General features: G+C 40.1%; 1 protein-coding gene across 2 annotated transcripts; it reads left to right on the top strand.

The window, feature by feature from the left end:
• On the top strand, nucleotides 1–24,934 carry MTNR1B (melatonin receptor 1B). 2 transcript variants are annotated; one of them, XM_027677448.1, is made up of 2 exons: nucleotides 1–217; nucleotides 23,924–24,934. In XM_027677448.1, the coding sequence occupies exons 1-2, from the start codon at nucleotides 1–3 to the stop codon at nucleotides 24,790–24,792; spliced, it is 1,086 nt and encodes a 361-aa protein (XP_027533249.1). In that variant the 3' UTR covers nucleotides 24,793–24,934. The 2 variants fall into 2 exon arrangements, with proteins under 2 accessions (XP_027533249.1, XP_027533250.1); XM_027677449.1 differs by lacking the exon at nucleotides 23,924–24,934 and adding an exon at nucleotides 310–813.
• Nucleotides 24,935–25,203: the final 269 nt, after the last annotated feature.

The following is a 25,203-nucleotide window of genomic DNA, read 5'->3' as shown; positions in this document are numbered from 1 at the left end:
ATGCTGGAGAACGGCTCCCTGAGGAACTGCTGCGACCCGGGCGGGCGCGGCCGTCTCGGTCTGGCGGAGAGGGAGGCGGCGGCGGCGGGCGCCCCGCGGCCCGCCTGGGTGGTGCCGGTGCTGTCCAGCGTGCTGATCTTCACCACCGTGGTGGACATCCTGGGCAACCTGCTGGTGATCCTCTCCGTCTTCAAGAACCGCAAGCTCCGGAACTCAGGTAAGGGTTTGACCCCTGCTCCCTGACCCGGCGGCGACAGGGAGTGGCGAGCGCCCGGAGCCCTGCGTGCATCCATGCCCTGCTGCTTTCAGCTGTCCCGAGGAGCCCAGCCTGCTTGTGGAGTCCGGGCGGGCCGTCCGCTAAATGCGGGGGACCAGAGCCCTCTCCATCTGTACTTGCCCTGTCGTGTGTGCAGGAACCCCCCCAGGCGCTCAATCACCCTTTCCAGCGCACCGACCACGCGCTCCCCTCGGGCCGTGCTCCGTCCTGCCTGGCCCGGGAGAGAGGAATGCTCTTAATGAAGCATTGTGTGCTCTTTACGGAGCTCCCGAGGAAGGGGAATCGGTTCCATCCGCTTAAAATACCGGAGACAAAGAGGGTACCCAAAGCGGTCGGAAGAAAAAAGGAGTTTTTAAAACTTGCTCAGAAATCCTGAAGATGCGGTGCTGTACATGCGCGGGAAAGCAGCTCAGCCTGCGCTCCGCAGCCTGCCTCAGAGTTCACGGTACTCTGTCACGAAATCGTCTTCCTTCGTCTCCTCACCTCATATCCTTCAAGCAGCTTTGCAACAAATAAAGTGGGGTGTTTTCTTTGAATCGTGTCTATAGTTTTTCCTTGTGTGTGCTAACAATGTGGCTCTGCGGGGTTTATTTGCTAAACTTACTGGCTTTCTCTCCTCATCTCTGCTGGGCTAGTTACACGTGTCTCAAACTGTAAAACTCTGTAGTTAAGCACTCGGATTTGCCTCCCGGCCAACATCCCTGATTCGCGTACCTCCCGCTGCGTTTGGATACTAGACCCCCACCCTCCTCCCACCGTCGATGGTGCAGGTTGTTCACCGATACGCAGCGCAGGGATGCTGCTTGCACATCTGCACTCGGCTGACTGGTGGGTGGTGGTGCAGTATAAGGTGCTACTCCCGAAATTGTGGTGTATCTGCTACAGTTCTCATAGGACCAAGCAGTTCCCGGAACTGTTCCCTCCTTCGGGTCTTGGGTGCCATTCTTTGCCATGCACACGCAGGTGGGGGTAACCAAACTTTGTGGGGAGCTGAGCGAGGTCCGATATGCAAGGTCCCCTGAGCTCTGGGAACCAGCGGGCTCTGCCGTCGGTCCTCCGGGTGCTCCCCCGGCACGGGAGAGGAGGGGCAGATGCTGACTTGTTTCTCCGGGGGGGAGTTTGTTTTTTTGTGGTTTGTTGGGGGGGGAGGGGTGTTTGTTTTGGTGTTGTGGTTCCTGATTTTTCTCTTTTTTTTTGACTAGTGTCGCTTCCCAAGGGCTGGCGTGTCTCGCTTGGGGTGTCTAGAGCTCCTGCTAACTGGGAGGAGGCGCTCATTCGCCCTTGCTTCAAGTTAAATCATACTTAGGGGCAGAAACAGTTTAGGGAGGGGTGAGTCTTGCTCTCCTTCATGGTTGCACGTCTAACTACAGGCGAGGGATGCCGGCGAGTCCCGTTTACGGGGGGTTGAGCAATCACAGCCCATGGACCAGCGCCAAAATAGGAGACGTCTGGAAGGGCTGTGTGGGTGAGGTAGTGCCGGTCCTTTGGCTCGTGCTTGGGGTGCACATCCAAGGGGACCAAGCCGCTACCGAGAGAAGCAGAGCCATACCGGGGTCAGCGGCGCGGGCACACCCCGGGAGCCGGAGCCCAGCGTTCCCCGAGCGGGGCCGTGGTCACCGAGCAGCGCCGGGCGCTGCCCCGGACGAGAGGAGCGGGGCTGGGGGCAGGGAGTCCACCCCGTTCCCTCGGGACCCCCGTGAGTCACCGGCGCTCTCCTGGCCCCTTCGGCACCAGAGGAAAGCGCGTTCCCGAGGCATTTGCGCCTGGGCTCCGGGGGGAGGAAGCACCCAGGGAACAGGCTCTCGCTGGGGAGACGGCCGGACCGAGGCATCAAGTCCCGACTGGGGAGCAGCAAGACAGGGGCTCTCCTCTGAACCGTTTCCTTCGCTCAAACCACAGCAGAGGGGAGGGTCTGGACTGGAAGAGAGTGATGCCTGGAAAAGTAAGTTTCAAGATACTGATCAAAGTGCTCTGCGACATCCTAGGACCACTGGGGGGAAAAAACGGTCGTCTTATCTAATTCAAATGCCCACTAATTGATCTTCTAGGATCATCCTTAATGCGATGTCACTGACCCTGTCCCAACGATCTCTTCGTCTTTGATAAGTACTGTGAAGAACAGCAGGAAAATCCTTCTGCATAATCTTCATGAGGTTAAATAGCTTTTAAATTGCCAGTTCTTAGTTTTACATCAGGGAGAGATGGCTCTTGGAGGTGAAAAGAAAAGAGGATTAGTTCGGTAAATGTCCACAGAGGTCTTTTCAGGTAAAATTTCTTAAGGAGGGAGCAGAATGGAAGAAGACTGCAAACTGATGTGGGTGGAATGATAGAGGGAATGGGGAAGTGGTGGAGAGCTAAGGCAGTACATGGGAGCCCTTAGCCTCCGACAAGGAAAGAAGATGGACAAGGAGGTGGACTTGCAGTTTTCCTTTCTGAGGAAACAAGAAACTTTGTACTTGCAAGGGGAGTGAACATAGTAGAAAGTGAAATGATGAGGAAATATGTCATGAAAGGAGTTAGGGCTGTAGTAAGGGATGTCAGAGAGGGACAAGATGAAGTTAGTGGAATGGTTGTGACAAGAGACAGGGCATCCAGATGATCAAAGAAAAAAGGAAGACCTATAGCACCATGAGTACCCAGTTCCCTTTGAAGAAGCTCATGAGAGATTTTTCTTGGATAACGATGAGAATTTGGGACTTCAAATAAGTCACAGATGTATAAGGAATAAATTAACCAGCTTTGCCCACTTCTGTAGTGCAAACAGTAATCTTACCTTCAGAAAGCAAAACAGGACTTTAGCACTTTTCTGGGATTTATCAACACTATTCTGTCCTAGACTTTACAGAGAAATCTAATAATTGGAAACAATGTAATTATACATCATTCTCCTGAAAATTAAGGCATGATCAAAAGTAAATCTATTTTAATGCTGTTATATAATGGGATGCTCAAGAATGGAGTGAAATAAAATGACCCATTGGCCTTTAAGCTGATACATATTATGCTCAGCAGGAGAGAAATGGAGAATGGATAGGACTGGTGCTTCTAGGCATTGCTCATTCACTCCTCAAACAGTGGGAATTTTGCCAGCCTTACAACAGAATGATTGTTTCAGATCATACAGAAGCCTCTTTCCTACGTTTGAATTTGGTTTTAGGGAAACTTTGTGGAGACTCTTCCAAGGAATGCGTAGCATGATTGGTATGAATCAATATGCTTGTCTTACATAACTGCACCTAGTCTTTCTGTGAGAGGCTGAGCAACTTCTGATCTCTAAAAGTAATTTAATTTACAGAAATTAATGCTTTTATCAGTTCTAATTTGGGAGGAAAGTAATTTCATCCAACACACTACAAAATGAAATAAAACTTAATATATGGAAATAATAAAATTAAATTAGCCTGTCTTTCTATTTGAAATGTCAAATGTGTTCTGAATTTTAAAAAACAATTATTGATTTTGTGCTCAGTTGAAGGTAGCTTTTAAAGTGCTAAACTTTTGAAGTGCTAAAGTTTACATGTGTTCAACCCCCACTGCTGAATGTTCAACTATTGTGAAGCTGCAACAAGTCAATCAAAACCACTAAATGCTTTTAAGAACTTCAGAATACATTCCTATAGCCATAGCTATAGACATAACATTATGGGGTGGGTTAAGAACCTGGTAGGAAGCACTCCAGAAGGTGGGAACTGGCAAGGCATCTCCCACAGGACAAAGATAAAGCAAACCATTTATATTTCATTGGCCTTAAAGCCAGCATAAAATCAGTGAGAAGTGAGAATTAGGCACATTAATTCAATATCATTTCAAAGAGTAATGAGGACTTGGGACCCTTTGACTTCTGGAAGAAGGTCTAATATTAACCTTGGTGGGTTGCCAAAGAACACATTAGTGGAAAGTGATATTTTTAGTGCATTTTGTCAGCCTTCTTCACTCTCTGCAGTATTTTCCATTCTATATATAACGGCTAACGCAGCACAATGAGATTCTGATTTCCATTTGAATAGCAAGGTGCTGTTGCAACATAAATGCAATCAAAATTCATGTTTCTCTTACGTGTAAGAACATGGGTGTATTTGCATGTTTAGTTCTGTCTAATGTGTGTGTGACAGTAGAGATAGACAATACTTCTCATATGTACATCTGTAAAAAAAAACATTTCTGAATGTAGAATTCTAACTTTGGTACTCCTCTGTCTACTAAATAAATGTGTTCAGCAATATAACTGAGTTTTGTAGTCTTTTTCCACACTCTTTCCATAGCTCTCTCCACATCTCTCTTATATAGCTGACAGTAAGTTTTCTCCATTGCTAAATGCTTTTTTAAATTATTCTTCATCTCTTTGGTCAAACCAGTTCTCTTTCCCTCCTTTATTCCTCCCCTATAATTATTCCTGTCCACTGGGATAGAGGACAGTTGTCTCCTGTGGTGGAATTCATCTCTTGGAAGACTAAATTGAAAAACCTGTTTCTGAACTTTTTCCCTTGGGCTCCCTTTATAATCAATGGAGAAAAATGAGCATTTTCGGGGAGTAGTTAACCTAACAATTTTTTTATACATCTACATTAAGATACCTGATTCAGCCCAAAAAAGCGTTAATGTCTCTCCACTAAAAACAAAGAGAAGCAGGAGGGGCTGTCTCAGTGTAGCCACCTACATTTAGATGAAAAGAAATCAAATATGAAGTCAGAAGATATAATGTAATTCTTCTAGTAAATTGTCAAGTTTCATTTTAAAAATGGCACATTTTCCTCCTTCTTACTGCCTGTCCTCCATGAGATCATATTGATTTAACTAAGACTGACATAAAAAAAACATTACCAATACAACTGATATGTTCAATATGCTTCCTGGTTCCCGAAACCACTTGGCAAAATTGTATTTTAATATCAGCAGTGATGCTGACAAGAATATATTTTGATGAGCAGAGCATGAGATCCCACTCTTATGGGATCAGATTTGTACTCCTGACTTCTCGATCCCAGGATCCATGGACTTCTTAGTCCTGGGACTGTGTGTGTTTGGCCTTCACATTCTTTCTCATGTTCAGCTTGAAGCTGCTCAATACTAAGAAACTGATGGGAATATAGCTTCAATATTGAAAAAAAGGTCATGGAACTCAGCACTTAAAATAAAGAATTTCTATCTCTTTGTAATAATACTGTGGTTCAAACTAGTTTTTATTTTATTTTAACTTTGTGATTATTAGTTGCTAATTTACAGTGGATACTTTTATTTGTAGAACTATAACTGTCATTAACTTGAATGGATCATTTCTCCACCTGGAGAGAACTTTTGTGCAATATTAATGGAGATTAAGCACATTTACCTCTCAACCTTTTTCTTCTTTCCACAGTAAACAAGCCAAATGCTTTTAGTTTCCTCCAAATATCCAAGGTCTGAATTTCCCTATTTGTTTTAGGCCTTTTACATCACTTATCCAAACTAAATTAATAGGTCTTAACAACAGAAAACTGAACTGTTCATAATAATGCAGGGGAAGTACCACCAATACCTTCAAGAAAATATTAATGTTCTGTTCCACTCTGTCCTTTCCTGGATGGACAAAATAGACCTGGTATGCCTTGAAGCCACATTTTCCTTTTATGTGATAGCATCATATAGATGGCTGTTCTTGGTGCAGGCACTTGCTGATGCAGCTCTTCTTTTTCTTTTGTTACACAACTATTCCTTCAGTACCTGACCTTATACCTCATGTTATTATACTCTATCCACTTTCTGCTTTTTTAGTCCTCAAGCAAAAAAAGATCTTGACGTTTCCCTGTATCAATGTAGGCTCTCAACTTTGTATTATCACAAAATTTCATTAGTTCTCTTTGTGTTTTGTGACATAATACTTCTGAAACAGACAAAATTACTTCAATGTAGGTTATCTCCCTCTGGTCCAACAGTTTTCTTTCATCACCATCCAGGCAGTGGTAGCAACAGACTGAGTGGTACTCTGGTGATTCCAAGGCTAGATCCATTTAGAGCAACCTCTAAGGTACAGAAAGTCCAAGTCCAGCTTTTATTAAATAAAGATGACCAGATTTGTTGGTACAGCCACTTTGTGTAAGCTTTGTATAAGCATTGACTTTTATTCCATTTGTCTTGAACTGCATCTCTTATTTTCCTATCCTCTCAAGTTTGTTTCTCCAGCCTTGCCTACAACTAGGATGAGATTAAGAGCCCAAGGATTTCTTGATTCTTTCTTCCTTTGCAGCAATTCCCCATCTTGAACACGAGTGCCATGTTAGCACACACTCTGTGGTAGAGGAATGAATCTTCCAGAAGTGGCAACACTGTTTTACCGTTCTCATTACTCCCTGACTAATTGCTTTTCTGGCTTACTGCAAGCACCATTCATGCAAACAGAAACAGCATTTGTGCAGCACTGTAGCAAGGGAGGAGGAAATGGGTAGTAAAGTGTGGGAGCACCACAGCTGCGAGTCATGGCAACACTGCTCTTTGGGATGCATGTGGAAGCCAAGCTCTTTGCCACAGCCTGAGAGAAATCAGCACTTCCCTACTGGCAGTAAGGACCAGAGAACACATTCAGTCCCTTTTTAGAGGTTCCACATGTAGCTTCTCTGTCCTTTCAGAACAGATGACACTATTTCCGACATAACAGATGTTAAAAATTCCTGCCATCAAGTATACTAAATCTCTCTGACATTTTTATTATAGATACGCTAATTCCTCACCTGCCAGCCTGCCTTGTTCCCAAGACCACCATTATTCTCCTCATTAAAAGCTCTAGCAAAATCTTTCTTCAGATCAGGAAGCATTTTAACTTGATTTTCAGGTTCCCCCTCCCTGAGTAACTTGTCTTTCCTTTTTCCTTTTGTTATTGTGCTGAAAGAGCATTTTAGTCATTTTAGAAGTCTTCACAAAGCCAATGAAGTTTAGGGGGTTTGTCAGTTCCTATTTGATCAGTTTTTGCTCTCTCTAGCAGTTTTCTTTGGTGGACATATCTTCTCCTGTTACTTCTAGCCTCTTTTCTTGCCCTCAGTATCCTTACTGAGATGCTTTTTCCTCCATCTAGATCTGGAACTTTTTCTTATATTTTTTCCCTCTTTTGGATGCAACTTACAGAGAATATTTTTGTAACTTTAGTATGAAGAAATGCCAACCTTCCTCCACATTCAAGTCCCTAAGCTCCTCAATACACTTGATTTCACTTTCCTAATTAGCTGCTTTTATTTATCAAAATGTGCAAGCCCCTTTCTTAGTTATATTTGTTTTGTTAGTTCTTCCATTTAATTTAACCAAAATAATCCTGCTTGCTTTCAATTCAACTGTATTTTCTATGACAGGCCTTCAGGGATGTCTTTGTTCTTTAGGCAAACAAAAGCCAGGACATGTTGGCAAATAGACTCTGTATTGAAGAAATCTGCTGGGTATATATCCAGAACTCAGCAGCCGTTTGTGTGCTTACTTTCCTCTTTACATATGAGGACCTGCAGTGTCGCATTGTTAAATTGGTTCCATTATTATTTTCCTACTAAAAGGAGGTGTTCTCATCCTATTGCAGGTTTCTACATACTTCCATGCACATTGTCTTTACAACTCTTCCTCAATGTAATTTTGGCTTTTACCAAAATATACATCATTCTCTCTCTCTCTCTTCCTGTCTCTCTCTTTTCCCCCCTTTTATGAAGACAATTGACTTTTAGGTTAATATTTCTCTTCTCTGATCGCTGGTGCAGTTCCACACAAACAAAATTGTTTCCATGAGGTTTTATTTTTATTTCTTATTGGTTTTGGATCCCCTATTTTATTGCATAGGTTCCTGGCACTCTTTTACTGACTCTGCTACTTTTTATATTACCCCTCCAGCTGAACTCCTCAGTGTTTGAGCTACTATTTTCTGTATTTTTTGTCACCACCTTCTTGAAGCCAAAATTCCCTTGCCCTGAGCGTTAAATGAAGAAATTGCATGATTCCTTTCAAGTTCTCTTTCCATCTCTCAATTTCAAGTTCTTTTTGTTCATTCTGCCAGATTGGATTGCAAGCTGGTATCCCATATGCTTAGGTGAAGTCTGTCCATGAAGATATGAAACCTCTTCTCAGAAAATACCACCAAACGATCAATACTCCAAATCTTTCTACATCACTTCTGGAATTATTCAGTCATGTGCCTGTGATTCATCTCATACTTCTAATTACACTTCTCTTCTTGGAGAGGAAACAGAATAAGTTCATCACCAATTGCATCCTCTTTTCTTGAGACTTGGTTCAAACAGTAATCAGATGAGAAAATAAATCTTCAAAGTTACTTATGAAATAATAACTCTTTGTTATTATTTAACTTTGTTAACCTGTTCATAATTCCAAAAGTAGAAGGCCAAAGTGAAAAACCAGTATTGTTCATTTGCAAAACAGGAAATTACTTTAACAAAGGAAATATTCTTCAGCAAAAGTAGGTAAATCTTGCAAGTAAATTTAGAAAAAGTGAAAAGCACCAAGCTAAGATTGTTCTAGATGAGAAGAAATCTAAAGAATACAGAATTTTAAAATATTTGGGAAGTAGAAAGTTTGTAAAGTAATTACAAGCCTAAAGGGATTGAAAGAAGCATTTAGGAGTACAGAAACATCATAAAGTAGAAAAATAACTTCTCTATCAGTCTGCATCACAGGGAATCCAGATTAAGGTAAAATTGTGATCTGAGGCAGGTTATTCTGCAGCCATAGCGTACTTTGTATCCTCCTTTGAAGCACCTGGCAATACCATATGAGATGATATCTCTAAATTATAATTTTCTTTTATCCTGTAGAGGAAGTATTCCGTTTATTGACAAGGGAATAGGAATTTTATTGCCAAGACTGGCTCCAAGACACTTTTATTTTAGAATATAATGGTAAGTTCTATTCTACTTAGTAAATGGAGCTTTGGTGTGCTTAACTTTGGAGGAAATAAAATGATAAGCATTTAGTTAAGCTGCAGAAGTATAAGGGTTTTCTTGAATCTGTAATGGAAGAATCTAAGATAGTGTTCGTGTGATGCTTTTCCTGCAACAGCATACCCAGGCTCTCCATAGGGCCAAGTCTAACTTAGTCAAACAGCTTTTTTTTATTCTTTTTCAGAGTGAGTAAGTTTCCCTCATGTCCCTGAAATATCCAATACAAACATACTCTCAGATATAGGAAATTCAAAGGACCTCTTAGCAGCTGTATTATGGCAATTCCCATGTGTCTTAGCAGCACTCCTTTTCCTGCCAGCTCTCCCCTAGACTCTGGACTGCAGTTTCTTTTTCAAGACTCACTGACTGTATGAGGAATGACCTCTCTTGCAGTACAGCTCTGTTCTTGGACGGACCAGCAGAAGCAATTCAAGGATTCATGGTGCTCTTTGGCACAACCAGCCAAAGAGCTATGAGGCCAAACCTCCTCACAGAGCAGTAGGACAGCTCATTTTAAAAGATTAGTTTTTTCATCTATTCTTAGCAGATATATATTCACCAGGTGACTTGAATTACTGTGCTGAGGATGTTATAGGAGACTACACTCATCTCATTCAATCGGTGACAACCAGTTCTCTGCCTTTAGAAGTAAATTCTACTCCTACTCCAATTCAGATCTATTATGAGTACCAGTATCTTCAGATATGCTCCAGGATTTAGCTCTTAAAAGTTATCCTTTACAAGTGCATATTGGTACCTTGATGTAGACTGTCAAGTACATTGCCTTGTTCCCAAGATTATGAAAACAGCTATGTTATCCTGAGCTGATTAAAAAAATCCATTTTTTTTCCTTTGCAGACAGGAAGAAATGCTATGGCAATTTTCATCTATTTCATTCTATTTTTAAATCTTCCACCTTGATATGGGCATAAAACAGATTTCCTGACAGGAAAAGCCAACAGAAACATATCCAAATCACTGTGGGTGCAACTCCACTGTCCTCCCTAACAACAGCAGCTGCTTTGGAATCTTTTGGTTTACTTTTGATCTCAATATCGATAAGGACTGAGCTATTTTAAAGTCAGCATTTTCCTGACATTTCAGCTGTGTAGGCGACAGTTATGTCTTGGCATGATAGCAGATACCAACAGCCTAAACACATTCATCAAGTGACTAAGATCTTGACTGTTGGGATTATATTTTAATTATTTACTCATTATAGAGGTATTTGAATTCACTGCTTAATAAATGCTGCTTAAATTACATCTGGAGAAGAAAACATAACCCTTCTGACAAAGTTACTAATTTTTCAACTGCTTTTTACAGACTTGGATCAGTTTCAATATCTCTGTGAAGACTACAATAATCTACACAACACTTCCACAAACATTGTCACCTTTCTGTTATAGAACAACATCTGCTCACCTGTTGTTTTAGACTGCCGTATTTGCACAACGTAGGCAACAATTGTTGTCAGAAGATAACGCAGCTACTGGAGCTAGCAGTCTGACTAACAGGAAAAATATCCACTTAATACATCAGCCTTGTAAATATAATTATGTTAACTAATTGTAAGTTCAGAACTAGTACAGAATAGTAAAATATATCACTGCAAAGAAGACAGGAATCTATAAATGGCATCCTCATGTCTCTATGATTTTCTCCAAGCCTGAAATTCTTAGTGTCCTCTCATTCTAAAGCCAGGTCCATTTTTCCCAAGACTTCAAGTATACATAGCATTTAATTTGAGTTCTGTGAACTGCGACTTATGGTTCTTAAGAGTCTCGGGAATCTATATTCAAGCAATTAAACATTACAGCCAGCTTGTTTAAAATCAGTCGTTACTTATTAATCAAATACTTGATTAATAGGGGTCTGGTATCTTTGTATGCATTTGTCTTGTTACATTAGAGGTCATGATAGAAAGAAAATTTAAAATTCAAAGTCCCCTGCCACAAGTCATATAGCACACTGTTATGTTCTAGGTGTTTTACTGGCATAAAACATAGTGTCAGAAAATGACTGTTATGCTGTGGAAATTTAGAGCACTTCTACTCAAGGACATAAAGTCTCCCTGTGATATTTCTAAAGTGACTGCAAAAGTACTTGCTATTATATTCACAGATGGGATTACAGCCCATGGACAACAGACTGTTTTCTGCATAAGTTTTCATGTTAGCAAGATTTTCCTTTATTTTTTATGCTTTCTTTTGAAGTCCTTAGAAGCAAAATGTGTAAAATGTTAATCAGATGTTGAAGCAGGTCTTGTTAAAAGATGGTTTAACTATAGTGATTTGCCTAGAAAAAATTATCTACTGGTAAGTGGGTTAAAAAAGTTTAAAAGATTTTACCTAGGATTATGGTCCTGGGTATGAAACATCAACTATCCAATTTCAGTGCTGGACATCTGTTGTTTCAAAGTAGAGGAAAAATTAACTAATTTGAGATCCTGTAATTATGCCTTTAGATAATCTGAAAACAATGTAATCCTCTTTAGTCACTCTTATTAAACACCTGGTAGGCTAGGACCATAAAGACTGTAAAACCTGCTGAACAGTCAGCTTCCTGGTTCAATATGAAGCAAGAATATCTGTTCTGCTTATGGAGAGCAAACGAACTATTGAAGTATGTGACCTTCAAACACAACATTCTCACGTAGCATATAAGAAAGTGATTTCCATTTGAGCCTGATTTAGTAAAAATTATATTGGTTTGATCCAGTTTGCAGGTGTATTCACACAGTAAAAGAGGTGTGACTCTACATTGCGCAGACAGAAGTCACCCTCTGCTCCTTCTGGATCACAGGCCACGAGGTCACTCATGGGAATAACACCTAGGACTCCTAGGACAAGGGATTAGTCTGAATGGCTACATCCAGCTCACAGTGCTCAAAGACCATCAAAGTAGCATGTGCAAGAGGATCCTGCAACCTTGATAAACTGAACCTAGTATGTGAGTAGGTAAGGAGGAAAATTCTAGCCGTGCTAAAGCCAGTGGGAATTGCTTTCCAAAAGTGTTTTTGCTAGGAGCTGGTGTCTCCTGCCTCTTTCTGTGCAGCCCTCACCACACTCCACCCTCCACCCCTCAAAGTCTGTACCTTTCCTGGTGTGTAGATTTAGCGGTCTGTAAATGTTTGTTAGTCCAGATTCTCTGTTTGGTTCAGACCATTATGTCCAGAGACTGTTCAGATTCTGCTGTCACAAGGAATCAGAAGACACCAGGACCAACAAAACAAAGCCCCATGTTCCGTAATCTGCACTAGGACCTCTCCTGACCAAGCAACTCCGGCTTGCTGTTAATGAGCTTGTATAGCATATGATGATATATATTTACATGCATAGTAACAGGTATGATCTTAGATACCTTCTGCTATTTAGTAGACCAAGTGGAGCCCTCATCTGTTGCCAAATCGACAACATCTTCCCTCTGTTCCCTACTGAAAAGAGTAAATAACCTGTATACTTGTTGCTTACTAGAACAGGTCACCCTGAGAGGTTATTGGGTCTCCATGGCTGCAGATAGTCAAAACCCGACCGCACGTGGCCATGAACAACTCACTGTAGCTGATCCCTCTATGAATGGGAGGGTTGGACTAGATGATCTCCAGAGATAATTCCAACTTCCATGACCCTATGGCTATATTGGTTGAATGCCTATGCCTACCTATCACCCCTCATTTACCTATCTCACCAATATCATGACTCACAGCCCACCCAGAGCAGAGCTTTGGTCTACACATTTTGCAAGGTTTCTACTGGCTCTCAGAAAAGATCTTGATTCAGCAAATGATCATTACATGCTTTGTCTGTATTGAGTTGAAACACAAACCAGCTAATACTTCAGAAGAGAATACACAATGATTTTCTCCAAAAGTATTTTATTTATTCATATGTTCACATGCTGTTTACAAATCTATGAGTATCATTATAAGATGAATCATGTCAGTGTACTTTGCTTTAAGACCTTGTTTCCAAAAGAAGCAGATGGCACAGACTGACAACAGCTTCTCCAGACATTCATCTCCCTCTGCATGTACAATGATGAGGCCTTCCAAAAGCTCAGAACAAAACACTTTTCCTCACTGGAAGATTACAAAGGCCATTTTCGTCAAGTATCATCTATTTTCTTCCTTGGTGAAAGGAAGGTGAAATAGGAAACAAAAGAAAGGAAAAGAAGATCATAATGAAGGGGCTCCAGAGGGTGTTAGAAGCATTTGCAACTTGCCAACATAAGTATTTTCCATATTAGATTTTCCATATACTCTATGTAAGGCAGTGTATCAGATCCCATTTTATAAAAATCCAGTATCCCTTACTGCGTCTTGGAGTTGAACATAGGAACACCTAAAAGTACATAACAGCAATACTGGGCTTAAATTTGATTTTTTGCAGATATAACCAGTTGACATATACATACTTTGCATGAATTTGTTTCTGACTCTGTAGCTGTCACATGCTGCGAGTCCTTCATCTGAAGCCCCACAGAGTAGTTGAGCAAATCACTGTGGAAATTACCACTTGCATGTCTTTGTTTCTGCAAGAGGAGATCTCAACATTCATATAAATCAGAAAGTTCTGTTCTGTTTAAATGGGTCTACAGGGCAAAGCTACAAGATTCGCCTTATCATAGATAACCAAATCTCTTGGCTGAGCATGTGCCATAGTCTGCAACAGTCCCAGTTTTATTCACTTCATATACCTGCCTGATAACTTAAGCATCTTCCATAATATCTTAGCCTTATATTTTAAAATAGAATATTTAATGTCTGAGAGCAGTTGTTTGTTCTGTTGTTTTTTTAATTCAACTAATCTGCTAGTAAATATTAAAATAAAACTAAACACAAACCAAACAGTTTAACAAAACAAAACATGGTTTTAGTTTGAACAGAATTATTTTCATTTTTCAATTTCCTGTCCTCCTTTCTAAAACAAGGTGGAAGTTAAGTTATTCTAAGGACTTGAGCACTGTTTTGTTGCTGTAACAAAGGAAGAAACCAACATCGTTTCCTTCGACACAAATTCAAGCTAAAGACAGTAGCAAAGATGAAGGTAACAGAAGGTAATATTGAAGGTCATAGAAGATGAACTAGCCTTTCATACAATATAAATTAATATCTGCCAGAGCATAAAAATTTTCTACAGAGTTTTTAGGAGTCAAATATCCTTACTTTGTTTGCTTCCACACTTCAGTCTTTTAAAGTTGATCTGAAACAAGCTTTAGGGCAGGTTTTTTGTCTGTTTTTTGACAAAATAGCATCCTACAAAATGCAACATATTTCACTTCTTTTTTCTATGACATGCCATATAGTATTGAGAGTGAAAAAAAGTTATTAAAAATTATAGGTTGCCTAGCTCTTTATAGGATCTAACTAGATTGCACCTGTTGTATTTTACAGCTTTTCATATTAGCCCTTTTGTCAGCAGTAAATGAGTTTTCATACTTGCAGTTGTACATGTAGGTTTCCTATTCTTTCTTGGTTGAAGCAATCAACAGCTGTGATTACTTCAAGAGAAGAAAATTAAGCTTTACATAGTGGCAGATACAAGAAACACTATTTCTTTCATGGGCCAGTGAAAAAACAGTCTGCTTTTGTTGTTATTTAGTATTTGTGCTCAGCAACTGGAGGTTTTGAAGCTGGGCTGCCACTGGTGCCCATAGCACTAAGCACTCAAGGTAAAGGTCTTAGCTTCACTCCCTGCGTGAAAAGCAATATTACCCTAGATAGAGACATTTAAACTGAAAGAGGGTAGATTTTAAACTAAAGAGGGTAGACTTAGATTAGATACTAGTAAGAAATTCTTTACTGTGTAATGTGATGAGGCACTGGAACAGGTTGCCCAGAGAAAGTTGTGGATGTCCCATCCCTGGCAGTGTTCAAGGCCAGGTTGGATGGGGCTTTGAGCAACCTGGTCTAGTGGAAGGTGTCCCTGCTCATGGCAGGGGGTTATAACTAGATGATTTTTAAGATCCTTTCCAACCCAAATCATTCTGTGATTCTCTCAGCAACAACATGGTTTTTGCCATCCTAGACTATCCTGAAGGTAAGAGCCTGACTTCAGTGTTAGGGCATGGGTATAAGGGATCTTCATCCCTGAACCTGCTGCAAAATGCAGCTCAGTTGCAGGTGGCTGGACAGACAGAACAAGGTTATTGCTCCTTCAAACATTTAGTCAGCCAAACCAGGCTAGTTGTGTAGAGTGGCTGGCAAGGTTCTGAATTGCAATGTCACATCATAGCACTCAGACCACCACAACAGAGGAGCCCGAGAAAGAGCTGTGCTTCTGCATGGTGTCACTAAAACCTACTGTCCCCATCACAGAAACAGCTGTATTGGTGCAGACCAAGGGCACAGCTAGCCTCATGCTCTGTCTTTAAGTGTAGATGTAAGCAGCCACTGAGGGAAAACAGTGAGCAGAGCAATCCTGTGCGATACTTCTGTATTCTTGCCACTTGGATTCCTTCCAGATCAAAGGGTTCCCTGAATTTACCATGTTATGTCTGTTGAGTAACCTTCAACTGGTGTTTCTTACTTTTCCAGCCTTCTCTTGAATACAGGTAAAATTTTTACAAAATTTGCAAAATCTGTTAAGGATTTATTATCTATTGCTGCAACCACCCCCTTTTGTTTGCTTTGAATTCAACTAGCTTTGCTTAATAGCTCTAGCTCTTCTATTGGCTCCATCCCTCAGTACCAGTATATCACTCTGGTGTCATTTTGGAGCAGCATGCTGGACTGGTGCTGTCATTTTTTCCAGAGTGTACCTTACAGAGGTGGTATTATCTATTAAAGAAGAGCAAAAGCAAGGTTCATAAACCTGGAGTGTTCTTTTAATGTGTCTTGGGAGAGTCCCCCTATCTCAATTTCCCACCTGTTAAATCATGAGAAGGATTTTATATTTTAATTTTTTTTGCATATTGATGAAGAGTACTCTACAATACAAGTGATAAGGCCTGTATTCTGATTATAAGCTGAAATTCTTGAACATAACCTAGAAAGAGACAAGCACAATAACCCCAGAAGAGTAGCAGGGCTGGCGAGTTAGGGCACTGTCTATGGGAAAGTGGACTATGGGAGACATAAGCTCAAGTTCTTTTTCAAAAAAGGCTCTTCTACCATGGAAGTGTCCTAACTACTAGGCAACCAAACTCTCTAGTAGTTGAGTCTGTCTTGCCTTTTCTGCTTCCCCTTTTATCTCTGAGAACATCCAGTACCAGGAAAGTTCCTGCAAACTCAGAAAGTATCAGAAGCCCAGAGAAGTATTTATCACCCTGTAAAATGTACTATCTGATTTACCATCAGCATTTTGCTCTGAAAGAACCCATCACTTTCTTTTGCTCCTGCCCTGTTGGATGATGCAATGTCTCTGCTGTGGCTCGTGCACCAGGTGGCAACAGAGAGTCACCACTGTCCCCATTTGCATCAGAGGGAGCCACAGGAGAGCAAAATTACTCACCTAGGAATTACAAACCTCAAGCCTTTATACTAAGTTTTTAACAGCACAACACTTTTGCACCTCTGGTCTATTAGCAAACTCAAGGCAGCAAACTCACAGCAAGGACTGGTGCTCCTATATTTAACCTGAGGGAGAAGAGTGAGCATGCAGAAAAAGCAGAAGTTTTGTTTTTGGCTGTGTTCATACCTGGATGCCAAGCATGCCAAAATCATGATCTCAAAAACACATCAAACAACACTGCAACCTGGGTACTTCTCTTCAGCAAGACTGTGTTGACACCTGAGAGCTCTGCCTTATAAGCTAAAATTCAGCTCCTGCAAATGTAGCTTCCAGCACTAACTGGTAGTTGCAGATGTAGGGTCAAGAACACAGGTCTATCCCAGCCCAGGAGTCTGCAAGTCACAAAGCCAAAATCTCAAGGTCCTTTTTGCATGCTACGCTTCTGTTCTTGGGAGTCCTGCATTCTTCTTGGGGTCATTTATCAATGATCTGGACAAGGGGATCGAGTGCACCCACAGTCAGTTTGCAGACAACCCCAAGTTGGGTGGGAGTGTTGATGTGCTGGAGGGCAGGAAGGCTCTGCAGAGGGATCTGCAAAGGCCAGATCAATGGACCGAGGTCAATTGTATGAGGTTCAACAAGGCTAAGTGCTAGGTCCTGCACTTGGGTCACAACAACCCTAGGCAGTTCTACAGGCTTGGAGCAGAGTGGCTGGAAAACTGCCCAGCAGAAAAGAACTTGGGGTGTTGGTCAACAGCAGAACACGAACCAGCAGTGTGCCCAGGTAGCCAAGAAGGCCAATGGCATCTTGGCCTGTATCAGCAATAGTGTGGCCAGCAGGATCATCCCCCTGTACTGGGCACTGGTGAATCCCGTGTTCAGTTTTGGTCCCCTCACTCCAAGAAAGACATGGAGCTGCTGGAGTGTGTCCAGAGAAGGGTAATGGCGCTGGGGAAGGATCTGGCCCACAAGTCTGATGAGGAGCAGCTGAGGGAGCTGGGGTTGTTTAGCCTGGAGAAGAGGAGGCTCAGAGAACACCTTATCACTCTCTACAACTACCTGAGAGGAGGTTGTAGCCAGGTGGGGCTCAGTCTCTTCTCCCAAGTGAACGGACAAGAGGAAATGGTCTCAAGTTGCACTAGGGGAAGTTGGGGAAGTTTAGATTGGATATTAGGAAAAGCTTCTTCATTGAAAGGGTTGTCAAGCACTGGAACAGGTTGCCCAGGGAAGTGGCGGAATCACCATCCCTGGACATATTTAAAATAGATGCAGATGTGGTACTGAGGGACATGGTTTAGTGGTGGAGTTGGCAGTGCTGGGTTAACAGCTGGACTTGATGATCTTAAAAGGTACTTTTCAACCTGAATGATTTCATAATTCTACTCCAGTGATGACTTTTGCTTTGTACATATCACAGGAAAATTATACTCATCAATTATTCTGAACAGTTTCATAGAACACACATTTCCTAAAAAAGAAATAACCTGAGTGTTTCATAAATCAAATACCAGCTTTGATTCATTGTTTATATTTTTGCTAGAGTCTCTAAAATACGTTGTTTTAGTGAAAATATATTGCCTCTCCCTTTCCCTTACATCAAAGTCTGCAATATATCCCGCTAATACCTGAAGTCATGAAACATAACTACAAAAGAGCATATCCCTGCTTTTAAACTGTCATATTCAAAGAAAACAAAAGCCCATCTGGCACTTCTTTGGAGCATTATGTTAAACCTTCTGTTTAGTAACACACTGTTGAACATCATACCAGATTAACGTGTCTCAGTAAATCAAAGATTACCCTAGGTCTTGGCTTGTAATGTCACAGGGAATTCGAATGTTAGTGTGTGAGAGACTTAATTCTCTGCTCCACCTGCTACCGGTGTCCATTTCCGGTTCTTTTGTTCCTGCTGATATGAATGGAGTTTCATCTGAATTAGTATAGCATTTTTTCTGATGGATTGTGAGGAGACAAAAAAGTTGACACAGGTGATTTTAAACAGATTTAAAAATTACCTATTTTTAAAAAAATCAAGATCTACAAGAGCTTAAATACTGTAAAAGAATACTAATCAAAGAAGTCAAAATTCAAGACGAAAAATAGTAGGAAGTAAGAAGCATCAGCTTTTCTGCAGGAGCAGCTTATGTCTCTCTCCATACCATTTAAGCCATTAAGCTTGAGCCACTTTCAAAAGAGTAACAAAAACCTACCCAGGCCTTGGTTCTGCCTGCCTACCTGGTACCAATTCTTCAGTCCCTCCAGAGTCAACATTTCCCTTCAATATTGAAGAGCAAAACTTAAGAACAACCCTCATAAAGAAGCCTGAAGCGAGCTTCAAGAATCATATGAATTGAGGGCCAGTAGAAAATATGATAGGTCAGAAATGCAGGTGTCACTGGTAGCATCAAGAATCAGCAATAAGGTGGGCAGCACTCCCATTTAAAAGCCACATCTGAAAGGTTAGTGGAAGTCCTGGCTCTGAAAACATAATCTTCTAATTTGTTATGTAATTCTTCCATAAAATATGCCAAAACTAACTCAAATTTTGAGAAAGATAATCAGCTGAATAAGTATGGACACGGATATATACAATTAGAAGCTCCAGGAGTGGGACCTACTACACAGTTCCATCATAGTTATCATCTGTTTTGCCAAAATTCTGAATTCTGAATTTGTACCTTACTCAGGTTTGCACTCAGGATGGCACTCAGAATAATCTGCTGCTTAAATGGATATTCGTCCTTGGTTTCAATCTCAGGGGTATTCTTATACAAACAGGAGTGGAGACATGGACACCTAAAGTCAATTTTATACCAATTTGCTCACAGTTGAGTATGCTTTTGTTTTATCTGGTCCAAACCTTGAGACTCATTTTAATGAGGATTCAGGAGGTTCTGGAGCCTGGAAATTAAATTTAAGCCTGGTTCTCAAAAGGCGACATTGTACAAGAAAGTTCAAGACAACATAAATATCAGGGCTGCATAGTTTCTATTACTAAATCATAATTATAGACGAGGGGAGCTTAAAGAGGGGCAGTCATTGACTGAAGGACTGATTGCTTTCTTCCAACTGTAAGATGTGCCTCTTCACTCTCTATCCTGGTCTAGACTCAAACAATAGATCCAACAAGCCACTTGCTGTAGTGAATTCTGGCCAACAAGCCTTGAGATTCATGTACTGCTACTTCTTTTTCTGAAATTAAAAGTTGTAGGCACTATGAAAGGGGTCTAGACTTTGACTTCTGTTCTTTTACATCCAAATGTAATTCAAGTGCCTCATTTTATCCAAAGTAAGAGAAGAGTCTGTCAGTCTAACTTTTTTTGAGGATGTCTATTACTGTGAGCTCTGCACAGAAATTATTGGCTTAATTTTATAGAATGATAGGACTCTTATTTACATCATTAAAGTCAAGATTTTGCCCTGCTTCCTTTAGTAAATATAAATTCCTACAGGTAGTTTTCAGAGTGATATCACAGAGAAACTCATATTCTCATAATTCTCAGCCAATACAAAAGGCTACTTAATTATAAACAGTCCTGACTGTAAAAACAGACAGGCTTTTAAGCCATAAACCCATAGAAAGAGCTTTCCCACTTACATTCCTTCTGAAGACATAGAAATAAACAGTCTGTAAAAGCAACTCTGAGTTCTCCTTTAAGGCTAGGATATCGAAATGGAAGAATAAAATAACTATGCTAAGTCATTGATCCTTGGTATTTAAAAAAATCTGCCAATACATTATAGTCATATTCATACCCTTTCTGCCTCACCTGCCCCTACTCCCTACATTTGTTGCTACACAGCATCCCAAGTCTGACAGTAGAAGAGGAAAGGGCAGAGAAAATGCAAGTCTGCACAGTAGACTGTGTAGAAACAATTTTTCTGTCTTGAAGCTAGGCACTTGTATGTTAAAGACAAGAATAACGAATGCAGAAGAGTACATACACAGGATGAACATGATTGTAGCCAGGGGAAGCAGATCGAAGAGGGTAACATATGTATGCAATGCATAACAACTTGTTAAACAAATCAGTAACAACCAAAACACCACCTGATAAAAAAAAAAAAACCACCATGATATATAATTAATCATTTTAGCCAGTTTAAAATCAAAGAAAGAAGAAAAACTTCCAAAGGTGGTTGGTGATTGCAATTGCTACTGGTTTTGATAGAGACATTAAAAGTCAGTTGCCTTTTCAGAAGGCAGATGCTCAGCCCTTAAAAGTTCTGACCTTATCAAAAAGTTTGTTCTATGAGTAAATTCCTACAATATCAGGTCATATCAAGATTACAAGAGTGTGTGACAGTTCTCTCTTTCCTGTTAATTGAAGTAAGAAAACCAATATGCAAGAATGCTTCATGAAACATCAATCTAGTTCTATTGCACCTATCAGAACTTACATTCTTTTTTATGCACTCAACTACCTATATTTAAAACAGCACAGATGTGTATCTTTTTGGATCCTTGGCAAGATATTTGGCTTTTAGTAGTAATTAGGGGCCTTTCCATTCCAGTGAACAAATGTTTCCTATAAATGAACGTAATTCTCTTTCTTACAAAACTGAAGTCTAGGAACAAAGTCCATTGGGTAAATTCCAGAAGTACCAATAATAATTCCAACTAGATGAACATTCTGTGCTTTCTATTTTGTCACAAGCACCAAAAAGTTACCTCTTTAGTTTTATCTTATGAATACCATTTAGGTCACTCCAAAAGTTGTGTCTTAGGTGTATCAAGGAGCATTTGCTTTCTCCAAGCACCTAAAAGACATCTAAAACCTTTGATTTCTCAAATGCGTTACTTACGTTTTACGAATTAGAAAAGTTTCTCTCTACTTTTAGAGACTATTCATTGCAGTAATATAACATTCAATTTAATTCTGCAGTCAGTCACAAAGACATCATTGGACCTTTGCAGTGCACAGTGTGAACACTCAATCCTGTAAACAGCCATAAAAGTGACAAATCACCTGAGGTCCTTATAGATATTTGACCATTTTTCTTCTGGGTTGTAAACTAGTATATTATGGTTTTGACAAGTTCATTGTTAACTGTATTTATTCACTGCACCTGGAATTTTCAAGAAGTCCTAAATTGCACACAAAATTTTGAAAATATCTTGTTAAATGTACTTTACAGTAAATTTCTAAATATGGTTGAAAGAACCAAATGCCCACTGTTTTTCAACGGAACAACTACGTTTTAGATATAAGCTGATGCTGGAAGGCCTTAGAGTTTAGATTAATCTTGGCACACACCCCAGACTAAATTCTTTTTTTCTACAAAAGGCATTCTAAAACATCAAAAAAATATATTTTCTCCCTCCCTCCCTTCCTTCTTCTCTATCTTCTAATGTCAGATAAAGTGGTGAAAAAATGTAAGAGAAATTCTTGTTGTCATGATGTAAATACACTCTGTAAAGATGCCCCTGCACTTTTGTTAGTCTTTTATCGTATTTACCACATGTCTAGAAGAGGCCTTCACAGTCATCTCATTCTTCCTATACTCAGAACAGGGATCAGCTTTATGTAGGCCAGTACTTACAAATGCTTATTGAACGTTTTCTTACAACCTTCACTGGCAGACTCAAAGTGAAGTGTTCCCACACTTACTTCTTCTTGCCACTAAATTCTTTTCCTCAGTGTCTACTTTGAAACTTCCTTGTTGTGACTGACGCTTGTTTATATTGACAAAATTTATATCATGGGAATAGGTTATATCCTTCCTGCTTTGTTGATCTGATGTTCTGCTCAATTGTCTCCCTAGTTTTTCAATCTTTCCTCACAGATCATAAAACTATAGCTATGAAAACACTTGTGTAGCTTTCTAAAATATATAAACCAGGATACTAAATACATAGCAAGGAACCATCTAAAATATGTTGTACACCACTCTTGAGATGAGTCATATTTTGTAGGTACAGATGGATAATCCTGCTTTCCGTTAAGTTCACTAGCTGTGGTGCAAATTCTAATGATCACAGTTGTCCCCTACAGTGAATGGGAGACAGAGACCTCCCCATTCCTTAATTCAGGAATGTAAAGCAGATGTAAAGCAGATGGAGCAAACAGAGTAGACATGAAATTCTGTCATTTTTTGATCAGTTTATTCCTACATGGTTGTTGCTTTTATGACTTCCATCTAACGACATTCTTAATATGAAATGGAGAACTGCTTTGCTAGATGAGGACTAGAAAGCTTGGTGTTTGTAGAAATAAGCATCTAACTGCTCTTTTCAAAAAATCATTATGTTCCATGCACAAGTTTTAAAAATTACTTGGGTCTTCTGCATATCTGTTCATGCGGTGAAGGACTTTCAGAAAAAAAATGAGTATGCAAACCAAAAATATATTTTATGCTACCTAAATGCCAAGAATCTGAAGTTATTACCTCTATTTGCTAGAGTAAAGTTCTTAAAGAATGATTTTGCATTTAATTTTTCAGGAATATAGTTTACTATCTCATTATTTTATCAAAATATCTTCAGATGCAATGCCCAGAAATTTCAAACTTATGAAAAGGACACTGTTTAAAGAGAGACAATATGGCTCAACCACATCACTAAGATTTCTTTGAATGTCATCATCAGGAAAGGTTCTAAAGACTCCTTCCAAGAATCTGAATACTTTCCCTTGCGTGCCTGCATTTTTCACTTGTATAATTAAATATGCCTTTCCATAGAGGGTGGTAAAGGCATACTCTTCCTCAGTCAATCCAATGGGAAAATAACTGCAGTATGGGTAGGCCATTCATGCAGATAATAGCTATACTACAGACTACTGTGTAGCAATTTAGAGTACACATAAACCATCACATCCTCCTAATCCCTATAGACTTAGTCTTTTTATGTCCTCCTTGATAGTTGTTAAGCCTGTTAGTATTCCAGTGATAGGTTAGAATGGCATAACGGTTTGCCTACCTGGCACAATTTAGACTTTTTTTCCTTTTCATCTTATTCAATCCAGCTGCAGAGTTAGCTACACTGAAACAATTCAACACATGCTTATGTAATGTCTCACTGATGGTTATGTTTACTAAAGATAAAAATAGCAAGGAGGATACAAACTAGTCAGCAACAGATTTGAAACATCGTGTTGCTGCAGATATTTCCATGGTGTTCCAAGTTGAATAGTGAAATTATTCCCCTATTGATCCTATATACCCACTGCTTGCTAGCATCATCAATAATTTAGCACTGCAGATATTCAAAATAATGTAACATATTCTCTTCTTTTTCACAACTATGTTTGCTTTCATATTTACGCCTATGTATTTTTCTTTTCCCCCAGGTAATGCATTTGTGGTGAGCCTAGCTTTGGCTGATCTGGTGGTGGCCTTGTATCCATATCCACTGGTGCTCTTAGCTATTTTCCACAATGGATGGACACTGGGTGAAATGCACTGTAAAGCGAGTGGCTTTGTGATGGGACTGAGTGTAATAGGCTCTATTTTCAACATCACTGCAATTGCAATAAACCGATATTGCTATATATGTCATAGTTTTGCCTATGACAAAGTGTACAGCTGTTGGAACACAATGCTGTATGTGTCCTTAGTCTGGATATTAACAGTAATTGCAACTGTGCCAAATTTTTTTGTTGGCTCTTTAAAGTATGATCCACGCATCTATTCATGCACATTTGTCCAGACTGCAAGCTCCTACTATACAATAGCTGTTGTGGTAATTCACTTCATTGTCCCTATCACCATTGTGAGCTTCTGCTACCTTCGAATTTGGGTTTTAGTGCTTCAAGTCAGAAGACGAGTCAAGTCAGAAACAAAGCCAAGATTGAAGCCAAGTGATTTTAGAAACTTTCTTACCATGTTTGTGGTTTTTGTGATTTTTGCCTTTTGCTGGGCACCACTTAACTTCATTGGACTGGCTGTAGCCATTGATCCTACAGAAATGGCACCAAAAGTTCCTGAATGGTTATTCATTATAAGCTATTTAATGGCCTATTTCAACAGCTGCCTTAATGCAATTATATATGGACTTCTTAACCAGAATTTTCGGAATGAATACAAACGAATTTTAATGTCACTGTGGATGCCAAGGCTTTTCTTCCAGGACACATCCAAAGGAGGGACAGATGGCCAGAAGAGCAAGCCTTCTCCTGCTCTAAACAACAATAACCAAATGAAAACTGATACCTTGTAACTATGTCATAGTCAATGCAAGAGTTTGACATGGAGAAAACCAAGAATATAGTTGCAATGTTCTGGTCATTCCTGCTTACTTTTGGGGGGGATTCCATCTGGATAACACTTTGTGACTGGAATACTGTCTTCTTGGTAAAGCACATAGCTCTCAATTTGTGATTTATACAAGATATCAATTGAAAATGTGTTTCAGAACTAAAGCAGCAGGTGAGTGCAAGCTGTTTTAGTTCTCAGAGCTGAATCCTGCTTCCAGACACATGAATGACGTATTTTTTACTTTAGTGGGAGTTTTGCATTCTTTATAGAGTATCAGGATTCATTTTTTGGAAGGTGTAATGAAGGTATTTGTCTATGGGTACAGCAGATCATCAAGGATGCGGAGTGCTATTTTCCTCCCTTCTGACTCTGC

Source organism: Neopelma chrysocephalum, unplaced genomic scaffold, assembly GCF_003984885.1.
Source record: "Neopelma chrysocephalum unplaced genomic scaffold, ASM398488v2 Primary Assembly neopelma1_43, whole genome shotgun sequence".
In the NCBI taxonomy this organism is placed as follows: domain Eukaryota; kingdom Metazoa; phylum Chordata; class Aves; order Passeriformes; family Pipridae; genus Neopelma; species Neopelma chrysocephalum.
Note: the sequence above shows the minus strand (reverse complement) of the source record. Positions and strands in the feature narration are given on the sequence as shown.